General features: G+C 53.9%; 1 protein-coding gene across 7 annotated transcripts in view; it reads left to right on the top strand.

Annotated features, from left to right (window-relative positions):
• Window positions 1–19553, top strand: part of CARS1 (cysteinyl-tRNA synthetase 1) — a 47959-nt gene that overhangs the window by 11711 nt on the left and 16695 nt on the right. For 5 of the 7 annotated variants that reach the window (XM_024748600.1, XM_024748604.1, XM_024748606.1 and 2 more), the window contains 8 exons: window positions 547–638; window positions 1499–1587; window positions 2057–2153; window positions 2570–2668; window positions 3521–3670; window positions 13386–13526; window positions 13725–13813; window positions 15427–15548. In XM_024748600.1, the coding sequence (XP_024604368.1) occupies window positions 547–638; window positions 1499–1587; window positions 2057–2153; window positions 2570–2668; window positions 3521–3670; window positions 13386–13526; window positions 13725–13813; window positions 15427–15548 (879 nt within the window). Of the gene's footprint in view, window positions 1–546; window positions 639–1498; window positions 1588–2056; window positions 2154–2569; window positions 2669–3520; window positions 3671–13385; window positions 13527–13724; window positions 13814–15426; window positions 15549–19215; window positions 19329–19553 lie in introns of all 7 variants that reach the window. The other 2 variants (XM_024748605.1, XM_024748601.1) reach the window with 1 other exon arrangement.

The following is a 19553-nucleotide window of genomic DNA, read 5'->3' as shown; positions in this document are numbered from 1 at the left end:
AGGCTGGGCTCCCTGAGCCCCTGCCCTCAGTGTGGGGAGGACCCGGAGCTGCTCCCAAAGGCCTCCGGGGCCGCCCATGTGGAGCCGTGAGTGCCGGCATCAGCACCGTGTCCGGGAGCCTACATGTCGCCCGGGTGGGGGACAGGAACTGCGCGGGGAGCCGGCCACTGACCCGCAGCTGTTTCCGTCCTGACCTGGCTTCTGCGGCCGGAGGTGGCCCACGTCCTGTGAAGCCTCCACGGAGCCCGTCCTCCTGAGGGGGTGGCCAGCTGCGTTGCGGTCCAGGCGTGCGGCCGGCCCGGGTGCAGGGCCCGCGCCTCCCGTGCGCCCTCAGGCTGGGTCGGGCGCCTCATGCTGGGAGCCGGCGGAGGGGAGGCTGGGTGTAATGGGCCTTCTCCCGCCCCGTGGGGTTGGGACTCTGGGATGCGCCGCCACTCAGACGTGAGCAGGCAGAGAGGGGGCACGAGCGCTGGACGCGGGTGACGCTCTCAGGGTCCACTTTCCCCTTGTTCCGCGGGTGACCCAGCTGTGCTGTCTCCCTGGCAGGCAGAGGCCGGCGCACGCAGCCCCCGTGGTCTCCTCCAGCCGGGTCCGAGCCGTGCCAGCTCCGCCTGTACAACAGCCTGACCCGGAGGAAGGTAGGGGGGCCCTGGGGGCAGGGGCGGCAGCTCTTAGCTAGCGAGCGTCCTCTGTGTGGCCGGGGCAGGACTGTCCTCGGAAGCACACCTGGCACGCCTCAAGGGGCCTGCCCGTCGGCGCTCTGGCTCTGGCTGTGCTCGGGGCCAGGCCCGAGTGTAGATGCTTGTGGCTGCTCTGAGCCAGGCCAGGAGCCAGCGTGCTCTTGCAGGGGACCTGTGGTGGCAGCTGGTGTCCCAGTGCCAGCCAAGCAGGGCCTGTTGCTGTCGGGGGCCCAGCAGGTGTGGGGACGAGGGCAGGATCGGCCGGGGCCGCTCAGCAGGGCCAGTGGCTCCAGAGATTTTGAAAAGGACTCCGGCCGAGGGCTCATTGGATTGCCATCAGCAAGCACCCTGAGCAGATGGGATACGGGGTCCCCCTCATGGACTTAATTGGTGACAGCGGCCCCTGAACTGGTCTGAGACCATCGGGCCGTCGGCGGGAGGCCTCGCTCTCCAGGCCGGCTCCTCTGGGATTGCGGACCCCCGGGCATCTGTGAAAGGAAACATCCCCGCTCACGTCGTTCCTGGGGGCAAAGGCAGGGCAGTCCCTGCGCTCAGCACGGGGCCTGGCTCACAGCAGGTGCTTGATGAACGGAAGAGCAGCAAAAGCAGGAGCGTCCGTCTCCTTGACCCCCAGCTTGCGTCCCCGAGTGGGATCCCAGGGAGGAAGGGGCCTGCCCCCATCCCAGGTGACTGTGACTTTCCCGTAACACTAAGCAGTCCTCGTGGAGTGTGTATGAACCATTTGTCTCTGGCGGCTGTGGTCCTGCACGGTGCCTCCTGCATCCTTTGTGACGGTCATTCCTTCATTTCCAACCAAGGACGTGTTTGTACCTCAAGACGGGCGGAGGGTGACGTGGTACTGCTGCGGGCCCACCGTCTACGACGCCTCCCACATGGGGCACGCCAGGTAGGGCTGCACCTGGGCGCCGCTACAGGGACCCAAGCTCTGAGAGGAAGCCCAACGCCCAGCCTTTCCTCTTATTTTTAAGAAGAAAAATTTTCATTCCGTCAGTACTACATATTCACTGTAGAAAAACTAGAGAGACCAGATAACCAGAAAGAAAAAGCCCACAGCCCCAATGTTATTACTCTCCTGGACTCTGACCAGATACTTTCCTCCGTGTGCCTGGCAGTTCCTCCTCATCCGAGGCTCTGGAGGTGGGGGTGGGGGTCCCCGGTGCTGGGATCCCTGACACCCAGACCCGTGGCCAGTGTGCAGTGCCCCCCGCCCCGCAGTCACGAGCGGGGTGGGCATGAGAGTAGCGGCTTTGGGGGGAAATGCGGGGGATCTTTTTCCTTGTATGTGTTTTAACTGCAGAACCAAGGTGATGTGCGTGATGTGCTGTGTGGAAAGGTTTGTCTTTTTATTGTTCTAGGTCCTACATCTCCTTCGATATCTTGAGAAGAGTGCTGAGAGATTACTTCAAATTTGACGTCTTTTATTGCATGAACATCACAGACATTGATGATAAGGTAAAGGGAGTTTTCAAGGTTGAATTTTAAACACAGTGGACGGTATGAGGGAAGAAATGACTTTGGGTAAGTTAATAAAGTAACGTCGGCTTGAGTGCCCTCAGCCCAACACATGCTGTTTGAATCCCCTCTGGGACTTGTATCACGGTTTATGCAGACGATGATGTCCTGTATTCAGCTGTTTGGATGCTGTTGGGAAACCTGGGGAAATGTTAATAACACCCGGTGCTCCAGGGAAGGCGCGTGCTATAGTGTCTGGCGCTGCGGGGAGGCCGGGCCTGGCTCAACATGTTCGGACAGTTCCGGCGTCGGAGGCGGGGCGGTGTGTGTGGGTGTGAGCTCAGGCACCGCCCGGCACTCTGCACAGGGACCCGGCAGGTGCCGAGCTGACCCCCATTTCCCTCCTCTGCTCCCAGATCATCAAGAGGGCCCGGCAGAACTACTTGTTTGAGCAGTACCGGGAGAAGCAGCCCCAGGCAGTGCAGCTCCTGGAGGACGTGCACGCTGCCCTGCAGGTGGGCCCCCGGCCGCTCCTGGGTCCCTGGGTCCCCACGTCCCCACGTCCCCGTCCCAAGCGCAGGGGCTGTCCTCGGCGCGCTTCATAAGGTGTAGGGTCATGACGTCTCGGTCGCGGTGCTCCCCTGGCCCACGGGGAAAGCCGCCAGGACGGACGCACGTGGGTGGGGCAGGGGGGGGGCGGGGGTGACCGTTGCTGCCGCTTACGGGAGAACCTCAGAACCGGTCACGGCGATCTGCGCCGACTTGTGAATCTTCCACGTGGAGCTCACGAGCAAATGACACGCGTGTGACCAGGACGCAGAAGCTGTGCTAAGCTTCTCAAATGGATGGTGCTGGAAATTTCTGGAATTATTTGAAGAAATTAGTTCTTTCCAATTTAATATTTTTGTTTTGAGTAAACAGTATTACAACTGATGGTGTCAGACAGTGAGGTCAGGAAAAGGCATTTTCTTCTTTTCCATAATTGTCATCTTTAGTAATTGCAGTAACGATTGCTGTTGTGCTTTTCATGTTTTATCTCTGGAAGAAGAAAGTAGGAATGAAATTAGGGCTTAGCAATCCTCTAGGCGGACGAGGGGGGCCCACTGGGCGGTGGTGCCTTCGTGGTGGCAGGTGACACACCCGCGTGGCCCCGGGCACAGCCTTAGGGCGCTGCCACGCCCGGCTCGCTCAGACGAGGCAGCGCAGGACAGCCTGGGCCGCAGGTCAGGGTCCCTCTGGGGTGACACTCCACAGACACAGACCTCTGGGTCGCCACGGGCAGAACTGGCCTCGTGCGTGGAGTCACCTCTGGACTCGGGGTTCTGCTGAGCGGGCATAACAGCTGTGGCCTCTCCTCACGCTCGCAGCCGTTTTCAGCAAAGTTACGCGAGACCTCGGATCCCGACAAGAGGCAGATGCTGGAGCGCCTGGAGCGCGCGGTGAGGCTGGCGGCGGAGGCGCTGGAGGAGCCGGCGCGGCGCGGCCTGGCGGGGGAGGAGCTGGACGGCCGCGTGCAGGTGAGGCTGAGGTGGGTCCCGCCGGCCCCTCGCCTTTGCCCCACTGCCTTCAGGGAAACAGCAGGTGCTCTCGGGGCGGAGCCGGCTCCTCAAGGTGTTTCCCACACTCGCCGGGGGCTCTGTCCAGCGTTGGCACTGGCAGCACCTGGGGCAGGCGGAGCGAGAGATGCCGGTGGGCCTGAGCTCCGGGGCCGCGGGGACCCGCTGGGCTTGAGCCTTCCCCGCGGCGGCCTTCTGCCCCTGAGGGCGGGCTCCGGGTGCCCGGCCTTCCTCCGGTCCCGACGGCCCTTCTGCTCTGCGCCGGCGCCCCCTGCCGGCCGCTCGCAGAACCGCGGGAAGGATGCAGCCAGGGAGGCTGCGGCCGAGGGCGCGGACGTGTAAGGGGGTGGCCGCCTGCAGGGCCCCCCTCGTCTGGGGCCTCGCGGGGCAGGATGCTTGGTGTGCTTGTCCTGAGCTTCGTGAGGAGTCAGGCGCACGGTGTCTTGGGGACGAGGGCTTTCCCGCGGGCGTGCTTCTGAGACGGGCCACACGAGGTCCCGCCCTCCCTGCTGTGGACGCCTCGGGCCCAGCCGTTTATTTCTTCTCCTGAGAAGCTGGTTACGTTTCCGTGTTACCGGCAGTGATGCTGGGAATTCTCTTCCCAACGATTCCAGTGAGGCCCTTTTTGTTAAAATTGTGGTAAGGTATGCATAACATACAGTTACCACTTGAACCATTTTTAAGTACATGTGTTCACGTGGTTGCGTAAACATCACCACCGTCCATCTCCAGAAGTTCTTTCGTCTTCCGAAACGGACGCTCTGTCCCCATGGAACGCCCACTCCCCTCCCCTCCCCCAGCCCGGGCCCCACCGTCTGCTTTCGGCCCCCATGAATCTGGCTCCTCCAGGGACCTCACACAAGTGGGATCACACAGTGTTTGTCCTTTTGTGACTGGCTTATTTCACTCGGCAAACTGTCCTCGAGGTTCAGCCACGCTGTAGCCTGTGTCAGAACGTCCTCTCTTCTTAAGACTGAGTACTGTTCCGTGATGTGGGGGGACCACGTTTTGTGTGTCCTGTCATCCTTTGATGAACGTTTGCGTTGTCTCTTGTGACTCATGCTGCTATAAACGTGGGTGTGCAAGTATCTGTTCGAGTCCCCGCTTTTAATTCTTCTGTGGGTATACCCCCAAAAGCAGGTTGTACGCCAGCTCAACTTTTAATATTCTGAGGTACTGCCGTGCTGTTTTCCATAGAGCACAGGGGTTCCAGTGTCTTCACATCCTTGTCGACCCCTGCGCTTTTCTGTTTTCCTGACTTTGCAGGACATTTGGTCCATGCCAAGAGGTCCTTGAAATTTGGTCCCATCCAAAACGTCCATGGTTATATCTGGTCCATGCCAAATGGTTTTAGATAGGACCACACTTCAGAGGCCTTTTGGTGTGGACCAAACGTCTGATGGACCAGATGTCTTACATGTAAATGTATCCTCCTGCTGACATGCTTCCAGTGTCCTGTTAATTTGCCTATACACCAGCACTTTGTGTTGCTGGATTCGTTCCTCTTTATCAACGGAACGTATACTGTAAAGTGGTAATTACTGTGGTTTGAATTTGCATTTCTCCAACCTCTCCTGAGACTGAGTATCTTTTCACGTGTTCACTTGCTGGCTGTAATTCTGCACATCCATCTTCTGCCCCGTTTTCCACTGGGCTGTTTGTCTTCTTCCTGGTTTGTAAGCATCCTTGGGTTTTCCCCAGACACTAATCCTTTCTCATTTAAATGTGTTGCAAGCACCTTCTCCTAATGTGTGGCTCTTCTTTTCACTTCCTTTTAATAACAGAGGGTCTTAGTTTTAATGTATTCAACTTTATCTGTTTTCCCTAAACTTGGCAGTTTTGTGTCTTAAGAAATCTTTCTTGCCCTGAAACGTGAATATATTCCCCAGTATTTTCTTCTGAGGATTTTAAAGTTGTACAGGTCACATTTAAGTCTTTGATCCCCCAGAATTAGTTTTTGTAAGTCATGTGAGTAGAGATCCTATCCCCTCTCCCCCGCACAGATATGGGAGGCCCCCCCTTTCCTCAGCCCCTTTCTGTCGTGTGTCGTGTCTCAGTTCTGTTCCATAGGTCAGGTTATCCACTCTGTGTGAGTCTCACCGCGTCTGTCACCAATGCCTGGAGAGGTAGGAAGCCTCACCTTGTTTTTGTTCTCCAGGTATGGTTTTCTTTTTTTCTTTTTTAAAGATTTATTTATTTATTTATTTTTGGCTGCGTCGGGTCTTAGTTGCAGCACGCGGGATCTTTCGTTGCCGCACGTGGGCTTCTCTAGCTGTGGCATGCTGGTTTTCTCTCTCTAGTTGTGGCGCGCTGGCTCCCGGGTGTGTGGGCTCAGTAGTTGTGGCTCGCGGGCTTAGTTGCCCTGTGGCATGTGGGATCTTACTTCCCTGACCAGGGATTGAACCCACATCCCCTACATTGTAAGGCGGATTCTTTACCGCTGGACCGTCAGGGAAGTCCCACCAGGTATGTTTTGAATGCTCCTTGCTTGTCGAGTCCCATACAAGATACTGCTGGGGTTTTATTTATTTATTTATTTATTTATTTATGGCTGCGTTGGGTCCTCGTTGCTGTGCGTGGGCTTTCTCTAGTTGCGGCGAGAGGGGGCTGCTCTTCATCGCGGTGCGCAGGCTTCGGGCTCTAGAGCGCAGGCTCAGTAGTTGTGGCGCACGGGCTTAGTTGCTCCGCGGCATGTGGGATCTTCCCGGACCGGGGCTCGAACCCGTGTCCCCTGCATTGGCAGGTGGATTCTCAACCGCTGGGCCACCAGCGAAGCCCTTCAATATTATATATTGATGGATCATTTCAGAGCTCCACCTTTGAATGTGTTGATCCTCTCTATTCTCTCTTTCTATTTCAAAAAAAATTTTTTTTAAGAGTTTATTATTTTAGAGCAGTTTCAGGTTCACAGCAAAACAGGTTTTGTGTTTTGATAAATAAAGGTTTCCTGTGTACCCCCCACCCCACCCCCATACACACAGAGCCACGCCCACTGTCAGCATTTCCCGCCCCCCCAGAGCCGTATGTTTGTTACAACTGGGGAAACTACACTGACACGTTGTCATCACCCACACAACAGTTTACATTAGGGTTCTGTCTTGGTGTTGTACATTCTGTGGGTTTGGACAAACGTATAGTGATACGTATCTGCCCTTAGAGTCTTCCACACAGTAGTTTCCCTGCCCTAAAAATCCTCTGTGCTTCGCCTGTTCATCCCTCCTTCACCCCAACACCTGGTAACCACTGATCCTTTTACTGTCTTCATAGTTTTGCCTTTTCTGAATATCACAGAGTTGGAATCATGCAGTATGTGCCCTGCTCAGATTGGCTTCTTTCACTTAGTAATGTGAATTTAAGGTTCCTCCGTGTCTTTTCATGGCCTGATAGCTCACTTCTCTGTAGCACTGAAGGTTAGCTCATTGTCTGGACGGACCACAGCGTATTTACGCACTCACCCACTGAAGGGCATCTTGGCTGCTTCCAAGTTTTAGCAGTTAGGCATAAAGCTTCTGTAAACATCCATGTGCAGGTTTTTGTGTGGACATAAGTTTTCACCTCTTTTGGGTAAATACCAAGGAGCGTAACTGCTGGATCATGTGGTGAGAGTAGGTTTAATTTTTCTTTTTTTTTTTTTGCGGTACACGGGCCTCTCACTGTCGTGGTCTCTCCCGTTGCGGAGCACGGGCTCCGGACGCGCAGGCTCAGCGGCCATGGCTCCCGGGCCCAGCCACTCCACGGCACGTGGGATCCTCCCGTACCAGGGCACGAACCCGTGTCCCCTGCATCAACAGGCGGACCCTCAACCACTGCGCCACCAGGGAAGCCCCTAATTGTTGAAGAAACCGCCAAACTGTCCCCCAAAGTGGCTGCACCATTTTCCACTCCCACCAGTGGCGGATGAGAGTTCCCGTTGCTCCAGATCCTCACTAGCCTTTGGTGTTGTCAGTGTTGCAGATTTTGGCCATTGAAATAATGTACAGAGTATCTCGTTGTTTTAATTTGCATTTCCCTGAAGCCACACGATGTGGAGCATCTCTTGATATTTATTTGCCATCTTTATGTCTTCTTTGGTGAGGTGTCTGTTAATGTCTTTGGACCTTTTTTTAATCAGGTTGTTTTCTTATTGTTGAGTTTTGAGAGTTCTTTGTATATTTTGGATAACAGTCCTTTATCAGATGTGTCTTTTGCAAATATTTTCTTCCGGTATGTGGCTTGTCTTTTCATTCTCTTGACAGTGTCTTTCCCAGAGCAGAAGTTTTTAATGGTGATAAAGTCCAGCTTATCAATTCTTTTCTTTCATGGATCATGCATTTGGTGTTGTGTGGAAGAAGTCATTGTCAAAGCCAAGGTCATCTTTGAAGTGCGTAAGGTCTTGGTCTAGATTCATGGTTTTTGCATGTGATGCCCAGTTGTTAAGCACAGTTTGTTGGAAACTGTTTTGCTCCTTTGCTCCTTTGTCAAAGAACAGTTGGCTATATTTATATGAGTCTGTTTCTGGACTCTGTTCTGTTCCATTGCTCTGTTTGTCTGTTCTTTCACCAACGCCACACTGTCTTGATTACGGTAGCTTTACAGTAAGTCTTGAAGTCGGGGAGTGTCAGTCCTCCACCTTTGTTCTCCTTCAATATTGTGTTGGCTATTCTGGGTCTTTTGCCTCCTCTCCATATACACTTTTTTAAATTTTTTAATATTTATCTGTTTATTTATTTGGCTGCGCCGGGTCTTGGACGCGGCTTGTATGATCTTTTAGTTGCGGCATGCGTGTGGGATCTAGTTCCCCAGCCAGGAATCAAACCCGGGCCCCCTGCGTTGGGAGCGTGGAGTCTTAGCCACTGGACCACTAGGGAAGTCTCTCCATGTACACTTTAGAATCAGTTTGTCAATATCCATAAAATAACTCGATAGGATTTTGATTAGGATTGAATCGAATCTACAAATCAAGCAGGGAGGAACTGATACCTCGACAGTATTAAACCTTCCTATCCCCAAACATGAAATGTCTCTCCATTTCTTTCATCAGAGTTTTGTAGTTTTCCTCATGTAGATCGTGTACGTATTTTGTAAGACATATATGTGAGTATTTCATTTCGGATGCTGATGTAAATGGTATTGTGGTTTTAACTTCAAATTCCACTTCTTATTTCCTGGCCTTTAGTTTTGTCTTCTTTCCCAGTCAATATACAGACGGTCCCTGACCTCTGACAATTTGACTTGGGATTTTTTGGCTTTACGATAGTGCAAAAGCAATAAACAGTCAGTATAAACCATACTTTGAATTTTGATCTTCTCCTGGGCTAGCGATACGCAGTCCAGTACTCTCTCGGGATGCGGGGCACCATCAGTGAGCCTCAGATCGCCAGGGTGAACAACTGACACACTTAAAATTACACTGTGCCCAGACCACCATTTTGTTTTTTGCTTTCAGAACAGTATTCAGTACTTTACATGAGCTATTTCAACACTTAATTGTAAAATAGGATTGGTGTTAGATGATTTTTCCCAAGTGTAGGCTAATGTATTCTGAGCACATTTGAGGTAGGCTAGGCTAAGCTATGATGTTGGGTAGATTAGGTGTGTTAAAGGCACTTTCAGCTTAATGATATTTTCAACTTATGATGGGCTTATAATCCTGTATCATCCTCTTTTTTTTTGCCCTTTTCTTGCCTTATTGCATTAGCAAGGACTTCCAGTATGATGTTGGAAAGGACTGGTGAGAGGGGACATTCTCGCATTATACCTCATCTTAGTGGAAAAGCTTCCGATTTCTCACCACTAAGTCTGATGTTAGCTGTAGGCTTTTTGTAGCTGTTTTTTGTTTATTAAGTTGAGGAAGTTCCCCTCTATTCATTTACTGAGAGTTTTTATCATGAATGGGTGTTGCATTTTGTCAGATGCTTTTTCCGCATCTATTGGTATGACCTTGTGGTTTTTCTTTCTTCGTCTGTTGATGTGATGATTTACATTGATTGATTTTATAAAGTAGAACCAGCCTTACATACTTGTGATAAATTTCACTTGGTTGTGGTATATAATTCTTTCTATCCTTTTGTGCATTCAGTGTGGTAATATTTTGTTAAGGATTTTGCATCTGTATTCATCAGAGTTTTTTTTTTTTTTTTTTTTTTTTTTTTTGCGGTACGCGGGCCTCTCACCGTTGTGGCCTCTCCCGTTGTGGAGCACAGGCTCCGGACACGCAGGCTCAGCGGCCATGGCTCACGGGCCCAGCCGCTCTGTGGCATGTGGGGTCTTCCCGGACCAGGGTACGAACCCGCGTCCCCTGCGTCGGCAGGCAGACTCTCAACCACTGCGCCACCAAGGAAGCCCCCACGAGAGATATTGATCTGTGGTTTTCTTGGAATGTCCTTGTCCGGTTTAGGTATTAGGGTAATGCTGTCCTCCTAGAAGGAACTGGGAAGTATTCTCTTTGCTTCTGTCCTCTGAAAGAAACTGTAGAAAATTAGTATAATTTCTTCCTTAAGTGTTGGCAGAATTCAGCAGTGAATCCATCTGGGCCTGGCGCTTTCTATCTTGCAAAGTTATTAATTATTGATTTAACCTCTTTAATGGATACAGGCTTATTCAGATTTCTCTGTATCATGTTGTGTGAGTTTTGGCAGATTATGTCTTTCAAAGAATTGGTCCCTTCAGGTTATCAAATTTAGGGGCACAGAGTTGTTTATAATATTCCTTTATTCTTCTTTTAACTTCCATGGGGTCTGTAGTGATGTCCCCTCTTTCATTTCTGATATTAGTATTTGTGTCCTCTTTTTTTCTTGGTTAACTTGGCTCATCAATTTTATTGATCTTTTCAAAGAACCAGCATTTGGTTTTGTTGATTTTCTCTATTAATTTCCTGGTTTCTGCTTTAATTTAAAAAAAATATTTATTTGTTTGTGTGGTTGCACTGGGTCTTAGTTGCAGCAGGCAGTCTCCTTAGTTACAGTTCGAGGGCTCCTTGGTTGTAGCTCGCCGGCTCCTTAGTTGCAGCACGTGAGCTCCTTAGTTATGCATGCGAACTCTTGGTTGCTACACACACGTGAGATCTAGTTCCCTGACCAGGGATCGAACACGGGAGCCCTGCATTGGGAGCACGGAGTCTTAACCACTGGACCACCAGGGAAGTCCCTCTGCTTTAATTTTTTATTATATCCTTTCTTCCGCTTACTTTGAATTTTTTTTTAATTGGCAACAAGCTAACTTTATTTATCTTTATTTTTATTATCACTATATTTTTGGCTGTGTTGGGTCTTCGTTGCTGCACGCAGGCTTTCTCTAGTTGCGGCTAGTAGGGGCTACTCTTGGCTGTGGTGCACGGGCTTGTCACTGCGGTGGCTTCTCTTGCTGTGGAGCACGGGCTCTAGAGCACAGGCTCAGTAGTTGTGGCACTCGGGCTTAGTTGCTCCGCGGCACGTGGGATCTTCCCGGACCAGGGCTCGAACCCGTGTCCCCTGCATCGGCAGGCGGACTCTCAACCACTGCGCCACCAGGGAAGCCCTTAATATTTATTTACTTATTTATTTATGTATTTATTTTGGCTGCGCCGAGTCTTAGTCGCGACAAGTGAGATCTCTGTTCTGTTTTTTTTGGCCAGCCTCTGAGAACACAGGCGTTTTGGTTTTCAGTTTTGGAGGCTGCTACCGAGATCTCCTCAGGCTGAGACTCCTTCCTCAGTCACGTCCAGTCAGGGCCATCAGAGACGTTCTTCATTTCCATTTAGGCACTTTCCCCTCTAGCATCTCTGTTTGGTCCTGTCTTGGGATTTCCGGCTCTCTGCTTACATTCCCCACCTGGCTTCGCGCGCTGCCTGCTTTGTCCACTAGGGCCCTTAGCATATCGGTCACGGTTGTTTTAAATCCCTGGTCTGATAATCCCAGGATCCCTGCCACGTCTGGTCCCGTTGCTCTCTCTGTCTTTTCCGAAAAGTGGCGTTTCGGCTTTCGGTACGCCTTGTGATTTGTTTTCATGGTAGTTAGTACATGATGTACTGGGTAGAAGGAGCTGCTGTCAGTAGTCGTGTGGCGAGGACGCCCTCTGTGGTCCTGTGATGGGTCTCAGTCCTTCAGTGGCCTGTGCCCGTGGCCTGTGAACATCACAGGTGTTTCTGGGTTTCTCCTCCCCTCCCCCTTAGATGGGGCAGGATGTGTGAAAGGGCCTGGAGGTGGACGTTTTCCTCCCCCAGGTCAGTTAGGCTCTGCTAGAACCCCAGCAGCTTAGGTTCTGGTTAGCCGGTTCCTCCTGAGGGCAGCCTTGTTAGGAACAGAATGCTTTGTCATATTTCAGAGCAGTTCCTTTGCCTCTCCCCCTGCCGGAAGCATGAGGGGATTTTTCTCCAATATTTACTGTGAGTAACCGTCAGGGCTCCTAGAGGTAAATCTCACAAATTTGTGGGGCCCCAAAGGCTGGGTCGCCCTGGAGTTTTGATCTCGGACTTGTCCACACCGAGCCTCCAGCGGGTGGTCAGTTTCAGTTCCGGCCTCCCTGCCCGTCACTGGGTCCCAAGCACTTTCTGCCCCGGTAAGTGGCGTTCTCTGCACCTGCCCGTCTCTCTGCTGTTCAAGGGGTGGCAGTTTGCCCTGGGCCTCTTTCCCTTACGGATCTAAGAGGAGTAGTTGTGCAGCCTTTCGCTCATTGTCGGGACAGAGTGGCAGCTCAGGACTTCAGCTCATTTCCTGGTTTAAGCATTTGAGGCCATAAATTTTCCTCTAAGTATCATTTCTGCTACTTCCACGTATTTTGACATTATTTGCTTCTGAACGGTTTTTTGTTTCCATTTTGATTTCTTGTTTGGAAACCCAAGAATTATCTAGAAGTTTGTTTGATTGGAATCTCATTCTTCTGCTTGGTCATGATCTGTGTCGATCCCGAGGGCGGGGGTGGACTTTCTGCCCCTCCGCATGGGGCAGGCCCTGCCCCTGGGCACCAGCCTGGTCCTGGGAGGTTTCCCCTGCTGTCCCCCAGCGCAGTGGCACATGAGCGGCTCTGTTCTGTCTGGGAGCTGCCACAGGGGGTGCCCTTGCCACCGCTTCCACGCCCAGGTTCCCTGTGCCCTCTCCCCCCACCCTTTGGTCTTTGCCTCCGCCCCTGCCAGTGGACCGCAGACCGCCTGCCTGTCCCCACGTCTGTCGGCTCCGGGTAATGAGCAAAAACACTAGATTCCTCCAGGGCAGAGCTCCAGGTCCCCCTGGCCTTCGGGACTCCGGCTGCAGCCCTGATGCTGTCACATCACGTCTCAGATGGACGTTCCTGTGTGTGGTGTGAGTGCTGCGGTGACAGGACACGACTCGTACCCATGCTGCACCATGGGGCCTTTGGTCAATGGCATGTGGCCGGCAGGGCGGCGTGGCCTTGGAGACTTCCCACCAGGACGTGGCTCCGCCTCCCGTTGTGACCCTCCCCTCGAGCACTCAGGTGTCCAGGCTGTGGCTGACCACACCACGTGCTCTCCCACCCTGCACCGCTGGGCCTCCCCAAGCTCACCCTGACCCTCCGGCGCCACGGTCAGCGCTCTGAACACTCCGGCCTCTTAACCGCCAGGCCATCCGTGGGAGCGCCGTGGTCTCCTGGGTCGGGGCCGCGTCTGTGCATCCGAGGCCTCGAGTGACACAGGTTGACCGCGCCAGCTGTGAGCCCGTGAAAGTTGCACGTGTGGGCGGATATTCTGTTTCTCTTTCTTCAGGTGCTGTTGGAAGAAGCGAAGGATCTGCTTTCCGACTGGCTGGATTCCATGCATGGCAGTGAAGTGAGCGACAATTCTATTTTCTCCAAACTGCCCAAGTTCTGGGAAGCGGAGTTCCACAAAGACATGGAAGCCCTGAACGTAAGTGTCGCCGACTGTCTTGACCTTGCTGTCTTGGGCTGAGGATCCCCCATGACCAGAAGGCCTTGTGGGATCCAGACCATTTCACTTTGCAAGTAAATTCAGTTAAAGATGAGCGTGGCGGCGGGGAGCAGGGGGCTTCCGGGCGCCAGCAGTGCTGCAGCTCCCCTTGAACCAGGACTTTGTCATCGTCCCCAGGTCCTCCCTCCAGATGTCCTAACCCGCGTTAGTGAGTACGTGCCGGAGATCGTGGACTTTGTCCGGAAGATTGTGGACAACGGTTATGGGTGAGCTTGAGGCCCTGCTCAAGGCTGCGCAGCATTCCAGGCAGGTTTTCCAGGGAAAGCGGCTCTCCTCTGGCTCCAGACCGGGAGCAGAAAAGCGCACGGTTTTGCTGCTCAGGGTGGTGGTGCCCTGGGGCTCCCGTTACAAAGCACCACGCGGCAGGCAGCTCAAACCACAGAAGAGTCAGCGCACAGCTCCAGAGGTCCCTGTGTGTGTGCACACGTGCCGCTTGTCCCTCCCTTTGTGTCCCGATCTCTTCTTATAAGGACACTGGCTGTACTGGATTAGGACCCCACCCTAATGGCCTCACTTTCACTTGATTCCCTCTGTAAAGACCCTCTTTCCAAATGCAGTCAGACTCCGAGGTGCTGGGGGTCAGGACTCCAGCATGTGGATTTGGAGGACATGGTTGAGCCGTAACTTCGCCTTATCGGCAGCCGCTTTCCTCTGTGCCACTTGGTTCTTAGCTTCCCAGTTGCTTTGTAAGAGAACCCTCTGGGTTTTCCTTGGTAGTGGCGGCTGTTCAAACAACCGTTTAGCTGTACGGAGGCCATGTCTTTGTTCCAGGCAGGAAGGGGAAGCAGGAGGGTGGTGCTGGCTACACCCAGCCTGTCCCTGAAGCCCCCGGCAGATTTGGTCATACAGCTTGGGGCCTAGTCCAGGACCTGGGGCCACCCCCACCCAAGGGGCTGGCCAGCACCTCTGCCCAGGCCCGTGGCCTGCCCTGGGGACCACAGTGAGAGATGCTGTAGGTACCACCTGGCCCCTGGTCCACTGGGAAGCTCCCAGTTAAGGCCACGCGTCACCAGGTCCCCAAAGCAGCACGCCGTTGCCCTTGGGCACCTCCAGGTCTTTGGAGACGCAGGCCACTTGGTGAGGGCGCTCAGAGTCTTCCTCGTGTTGGGTCCCAAGGCGGGTGGGCTTTATCCTTGCCGGGCCAGGATTTGGCCCCAGGTTACCGTCCTCACCATCTGCCTGCGTGGAACGCTTTTCCCGTCTCTGAGTCAGCGTTTTCAGAAATAGGCAGCAAGTGGACCTGTGGACGGGGGCCAGGCGTCTGTGTGCTGATGCCAGGCCCCCGCCCGGGAGAGCTGCCATCCCCCTCGCGCGAGGGGAGGCGGGCGGGGCCTTGGAGCAGCAGGAAGTGCCTGGCACAGGGACCAGGCCGTGGGTTCTCGCGAAAGGACGATAGTTCCTTGCACCCCCACCGCCCCCCACCGCCACCCCCACCCGTCACACGGTCACCGTGGGGCAACTCCAGACTGCCAAGCTGAGTGATGTGGGCAGGGCCACGGCGGGAGGAGACAGGGCATCCCAGCCTGGAGTAACCCCCACGCTCCCAGGAGGCAGAGCCTGGCGGGCCGGGCAGGTGGTGGCGTGTAGACAGAGGCAAGGGTGGCAGGGCGGAGGGACAGGCTGTCAGGGAGTGTGGAGTCCCTGTCCCGGCCCCTCTCAGCCCACACAGCAGCTCTGTTTGAACAGCCTCCTGGCCTCCCCGCAGCGTGGCCGAACCAGGGGAGGCTCGCAGCTGGAGCAGATGCCCCAACGGCCTGCGGGTGTCCAGGCCGGCCCGCGAGCACCTCATCACACCTCCCCCAATGGCTTTGTTTTCCAGCTACGTTTCAAACGGGTCCGTCTACTTCGACACGGTGAAGTTTGCCAACAGTGAGGGACACTGCTACGGGAAGCTGGTGCCCGAGGCCGTCGGGGATCAGAAAGCCCTGCAGGAGGGGGAAGGTAAACGGACCGGCTCGAAGTCAGAGCCAAGTGGAGCCGCGGCCTCACCGCACATGATCGGGGTCACCAAGGTTCACGGGGACCGTGGTTTTTCACCTAAAGGGATTTTAGGAGCTCTGTACACTAAGCCCCTGAAATGTATTATACTTAAGAAACAGAAGAGTGAGTGGCTGCAGTGCCATCCTGAGAAGCGTGCAGACCTTGGGGCCTCGGCCGTGGGGTTGGACTTTGCTGATCTCTCGGCACCCAGAGCACCCAAGGGTCGGGTGGGCTGTGCTGGACACGCAGGCGGGTGTGTGGAGAGGAATCACACGGTGCTGAACGAGGGCACGTGTACCCACGTGGGGCAGCGGGGAGCCTGCGGAGGGAAAACCCCAGGGTGCTTTGGTCGAAGGCGTGCAGTACCCCAGTGAGGGAGTAGACACAAGATCGTTTACTTACCGATCCCACGAGTAGGGCCGGAGGTGGGCACTGGGCGGGGAAGGGCAGTCCCCCATCCCAGGGCAGGAGCGAGCAGCTGTTACTTGTAAGGCGGCTGTGGGAAAAGGAAGGTGGGAACTGAAGCCCGGTCCTTCTCTGGAAGTCCAGACTGTGGCTGTGGGCAGAGCTGTCCTGCCGTGAGAAGCGCAGGCAGCAGCTCAGAGCGGCTGTGTTCTCAGCGCAGAGAGTGTGACCGTGTATAACGACAGCCCCGGGCCCATCTTGATCCAAACGTTTTAAACAGAGACACAGTGCCTTTTCTGGACCAGGCGGGATTCTACTTGTCTTTCATAAGTGTTTACTTTCACCCCCTCAGTGTATCGGGGGGAGCAGTGCAGGGGCTGCTCTCACACTGCCGGACACACGCTGTTTATCCACCAGTGTTTCTGGGAGGCACTTTGGCCATAAATATGTTCATCTTTTTTTAACCACGGGTACCGTTACCGCTTTTATCGTCCTTACATTTATTTTTTAAGATAAAGGATGTTCTTTTTTTTTTTCCTTTGACCGTGTTGGGTCTTTGTTGCTGTGCGTGGGCTTTCTCTAGTTGCAGCGAGCGGGGACTATTTTTTGTTGCGGTGCGGTGGCTTCTCTTGTTGCGGAGCACGGGCTCTAGGCACATGCGCTTCAGTGGTTGTGGCGCACGGGCTTAGTTGCTCTGTGGCATGTGGGATCTTCCTGGACCAGGGCTTGAACCCATGTCCCCTGCATTGGCAGGCGGATTCTTAACCACTGCACCACTGGCAAAGTCCCTGTCCTTACTTAAATTTCACCATTAAGTATACTTAGAGCATAAGTATATACCAGCCTTATGTCCAGATTTTCAAAATGTGACGATAAATGGACAGGGAGCTGTAAAGATGTGATGTATTAGACGTTGTAGAAGATATTAAACAATTAGAGGGTCTAGTGGGTGGTAAACTTCTGTCTGTATGCCCTTGCATGGTCAGCGGCCAGGCAGACTTGTGAATTTCCGGGCTGCGGTTGGAGGAGACGCTGTCCAGGACTGAACTGAAGTCCTGGCTTGCTGACAGAGTCTCCCCAGACTTCAGGCCTTAGACAGACTCAGGAGTCTTTGTCAGGACACAAAGGCAGCTTTACTGTACAGGTTACAGTGCCGTCAACGTACGACTGTGCGACGTTCATACTTTTTTTTTTTTTTTTTCGTTCATACGTTTTGATCAAGTATCTTTACCTCAAGGGCTCTGTTCTAAAGAGATATCAGAACTTAAAACAGGACGACACAGAAACATGGAGGAAAGGCAGACCGAGTTAGTTTTACAGCGTGACCATCCGACCCAACGGCGTTTCAGACTCACGGCCACTGAGCAGGGCCAGGCATCAGAGGCAGACCCCTCAGATCATGGGGCTCACGGTGGGAGAGCCATGTCAGGGGACCAGAAATGACACCAAGAGGGGGAAGCAGAGGGATCGTGTGGTTTATCTCTCTTCCGTAAAAAATCAGGAGCAAATAGCAAGTGTTACCAGGTAGTGACATTTGTGTCAAATGCAGAGCGGGGGAAGGGTGTGTGAGACAGAGCAGAGCCTCTGGTACAGGATTTTTCAAAGTTGATCTTTAAAGTTACAGACATTCATGAGTAACCATGTTCATTATGAAGAAAAGTTTAAAACCTCAACGTACGTTACCTGTCCGGTAAAGGGTGGGTAAAAGAGAAGGTCCCAGCGCCAGGTCAGATTACGTTTTTGAGTATCTGCCGTCCCCGACACCGTGGTTAAAATGTGCACGGTGAGAAAATAGATACAAGACCAGCGTGGTACTTGTCCTGTTTGTTGGATGTGTCTATGTTCTTCTTACATGGATTCACAAACCCACAAGTCAAGACACCAACATGTTAATCGTAATTATTCCTACGTTTCCAACAACATAAAAGCAGTTACCCCTGCGTTTCCAACAACATGTTAATAGCAGTTACTCCTGCGTTTCCAACAACATGTTAATAGCAGTTACCCCTGCGTTTCCAACATGTTGATAGCAGTTACCCCTGCGTTTCCAACAACATGTTAATAGCGGTTACCCCTGCGTTTCCAACAACAGGTTAACAGCAGTTACCCCTGCGTTTCCAACAACATGTTAATAGCGGTTACCCCTGCGTTTCCAACAACATGTTAATAGCAGTTACCCCTACGTTTCCAACAACATGTTAATAGCAGTTACCCCTGCGTTTCCAACTGTGGCACCTTTTCCTGGTTCTTGGTCGTGTTTTCCAAGTATTCTGCGCTTAGTGCCTGTTTCACCATCCCAGTCTTTGTGTTCAGCGGTGCCTCCATCTGCACTGTGTCCCTCCCAAAGTGGCCTTTTTCCAGTCATCCTGCGTTTGCAGCCTGGACAGGAGAATGAGATTCATTCCTGTTCTGGAGTTTTCCAGCAGGTGTCCTGGTGAGGCCCTCTAGGGCCTGAGTCCCGGGCAGAGGCCCCATCACCCAGCAGGCAGCCCCCACTGCCTCCCCACTCGGGGATGCCCCGCCTGCAGGCTGGGCTGACTGGTGGGTGTTCATTTTCAGGAGGCCGATGTGTCCGTGGCCCCAGCACGTGGTCTGGGGACGTCTCCCGTGGGGCTGTGGATTCCCTTTCTGGCTGGCTTCATCTGCGTTCAGCGAGTGTGGGGAGGGAGAGGGGGAGGGTCTTCCAAGGAAACGGAACTTGGCCCAGGGAGCAGTGTTCCCGTTCGCTCTTGGGGTTAGACTGGTCCATAGCCTCCTTCCCGCAGCTGCCCTGTCCTGATTTGCCACCTTCAGGCTGGGGGCGCCACACACAGCAGCCTGGTTGCCCTTACGCCCCCCAGAACCACAGCCAAGAGGCCCGCTGGGTCTTAGTACAAGATCCCGCCTACACGAGCCCGGGTCCCCGAGGCAGGCCCATGAGAACAGCGCCACACACTCTGGGCCAGGCACTGTCATTGTCCTAGACGAGGGGCCGAGGTGGGGCGGCAGTGGAGGCAGGGGGTGCGGGTCCAGGTCCAGGGGTCGTCGCCCTCGGACGCCGGCTTGTGAGGCCGTGGCTTCTGAGCTTGCGGTTAGGGCTTCGTATCTAAACCCTGGGCAACTCCAAAATCTGGTCACAGTCAACTTGAAGGAGTGCTTGACCAAGTTAACAAACAAGTACCTGAATCGTCCCTGGACCGAGACAATTCCATCCACCGAGTACCCGCCTCCCCTGTGTCCGCAGGCGACCTGAGCGTCTCGGCTGAGCGCCTCAGTGAGAAGCGGTCCCCCAGCGACTTTGCCCTCTGGAAGGCCTCCAAGCCCGGGGAGCCATCCTGGCCGTGCCCCTGGGGAAAGGTGAGCACCCGGGATGGGGCGCCCGGGCCTGGGGCCGTCACCTCCCTGCCTTCCTGGGACTTGCGTCTTCCACTGCATGGCTGGGGTGGTGGCACTGGACCGCCTTGGAGGCCCCTCTGTCCCAACAGTCTCTGACCCGGGGTACTAGGGGACGGATCCGCCCTCCGACATCCCCTGTGACAACAGTCCTGGTGGCCCAGAGCTGCGGGAAGAGGTGTCGGGAGC

This window comes from Neophocaena asiaeorientalis, unplaced genomic scaffold, assembly GCF_003031525.2.
Source record: "Neophocaena asiaeorientalis asiaeorientalis breed wild unplaced genomic scaffold, Neophocaena_asiaeorientalis_V1.1 scaffold43, whole genome shotgun sequence".
NCBI lineage: Eukaryota > Metazoa > Chordata > Mammalia > Artiodactyla > Phocoenidae > Neophocaena > Neophocaena asiaeorientalis.
This window is presented reverse-complemented; position numbering and strand designations above follow the sequence as displayed.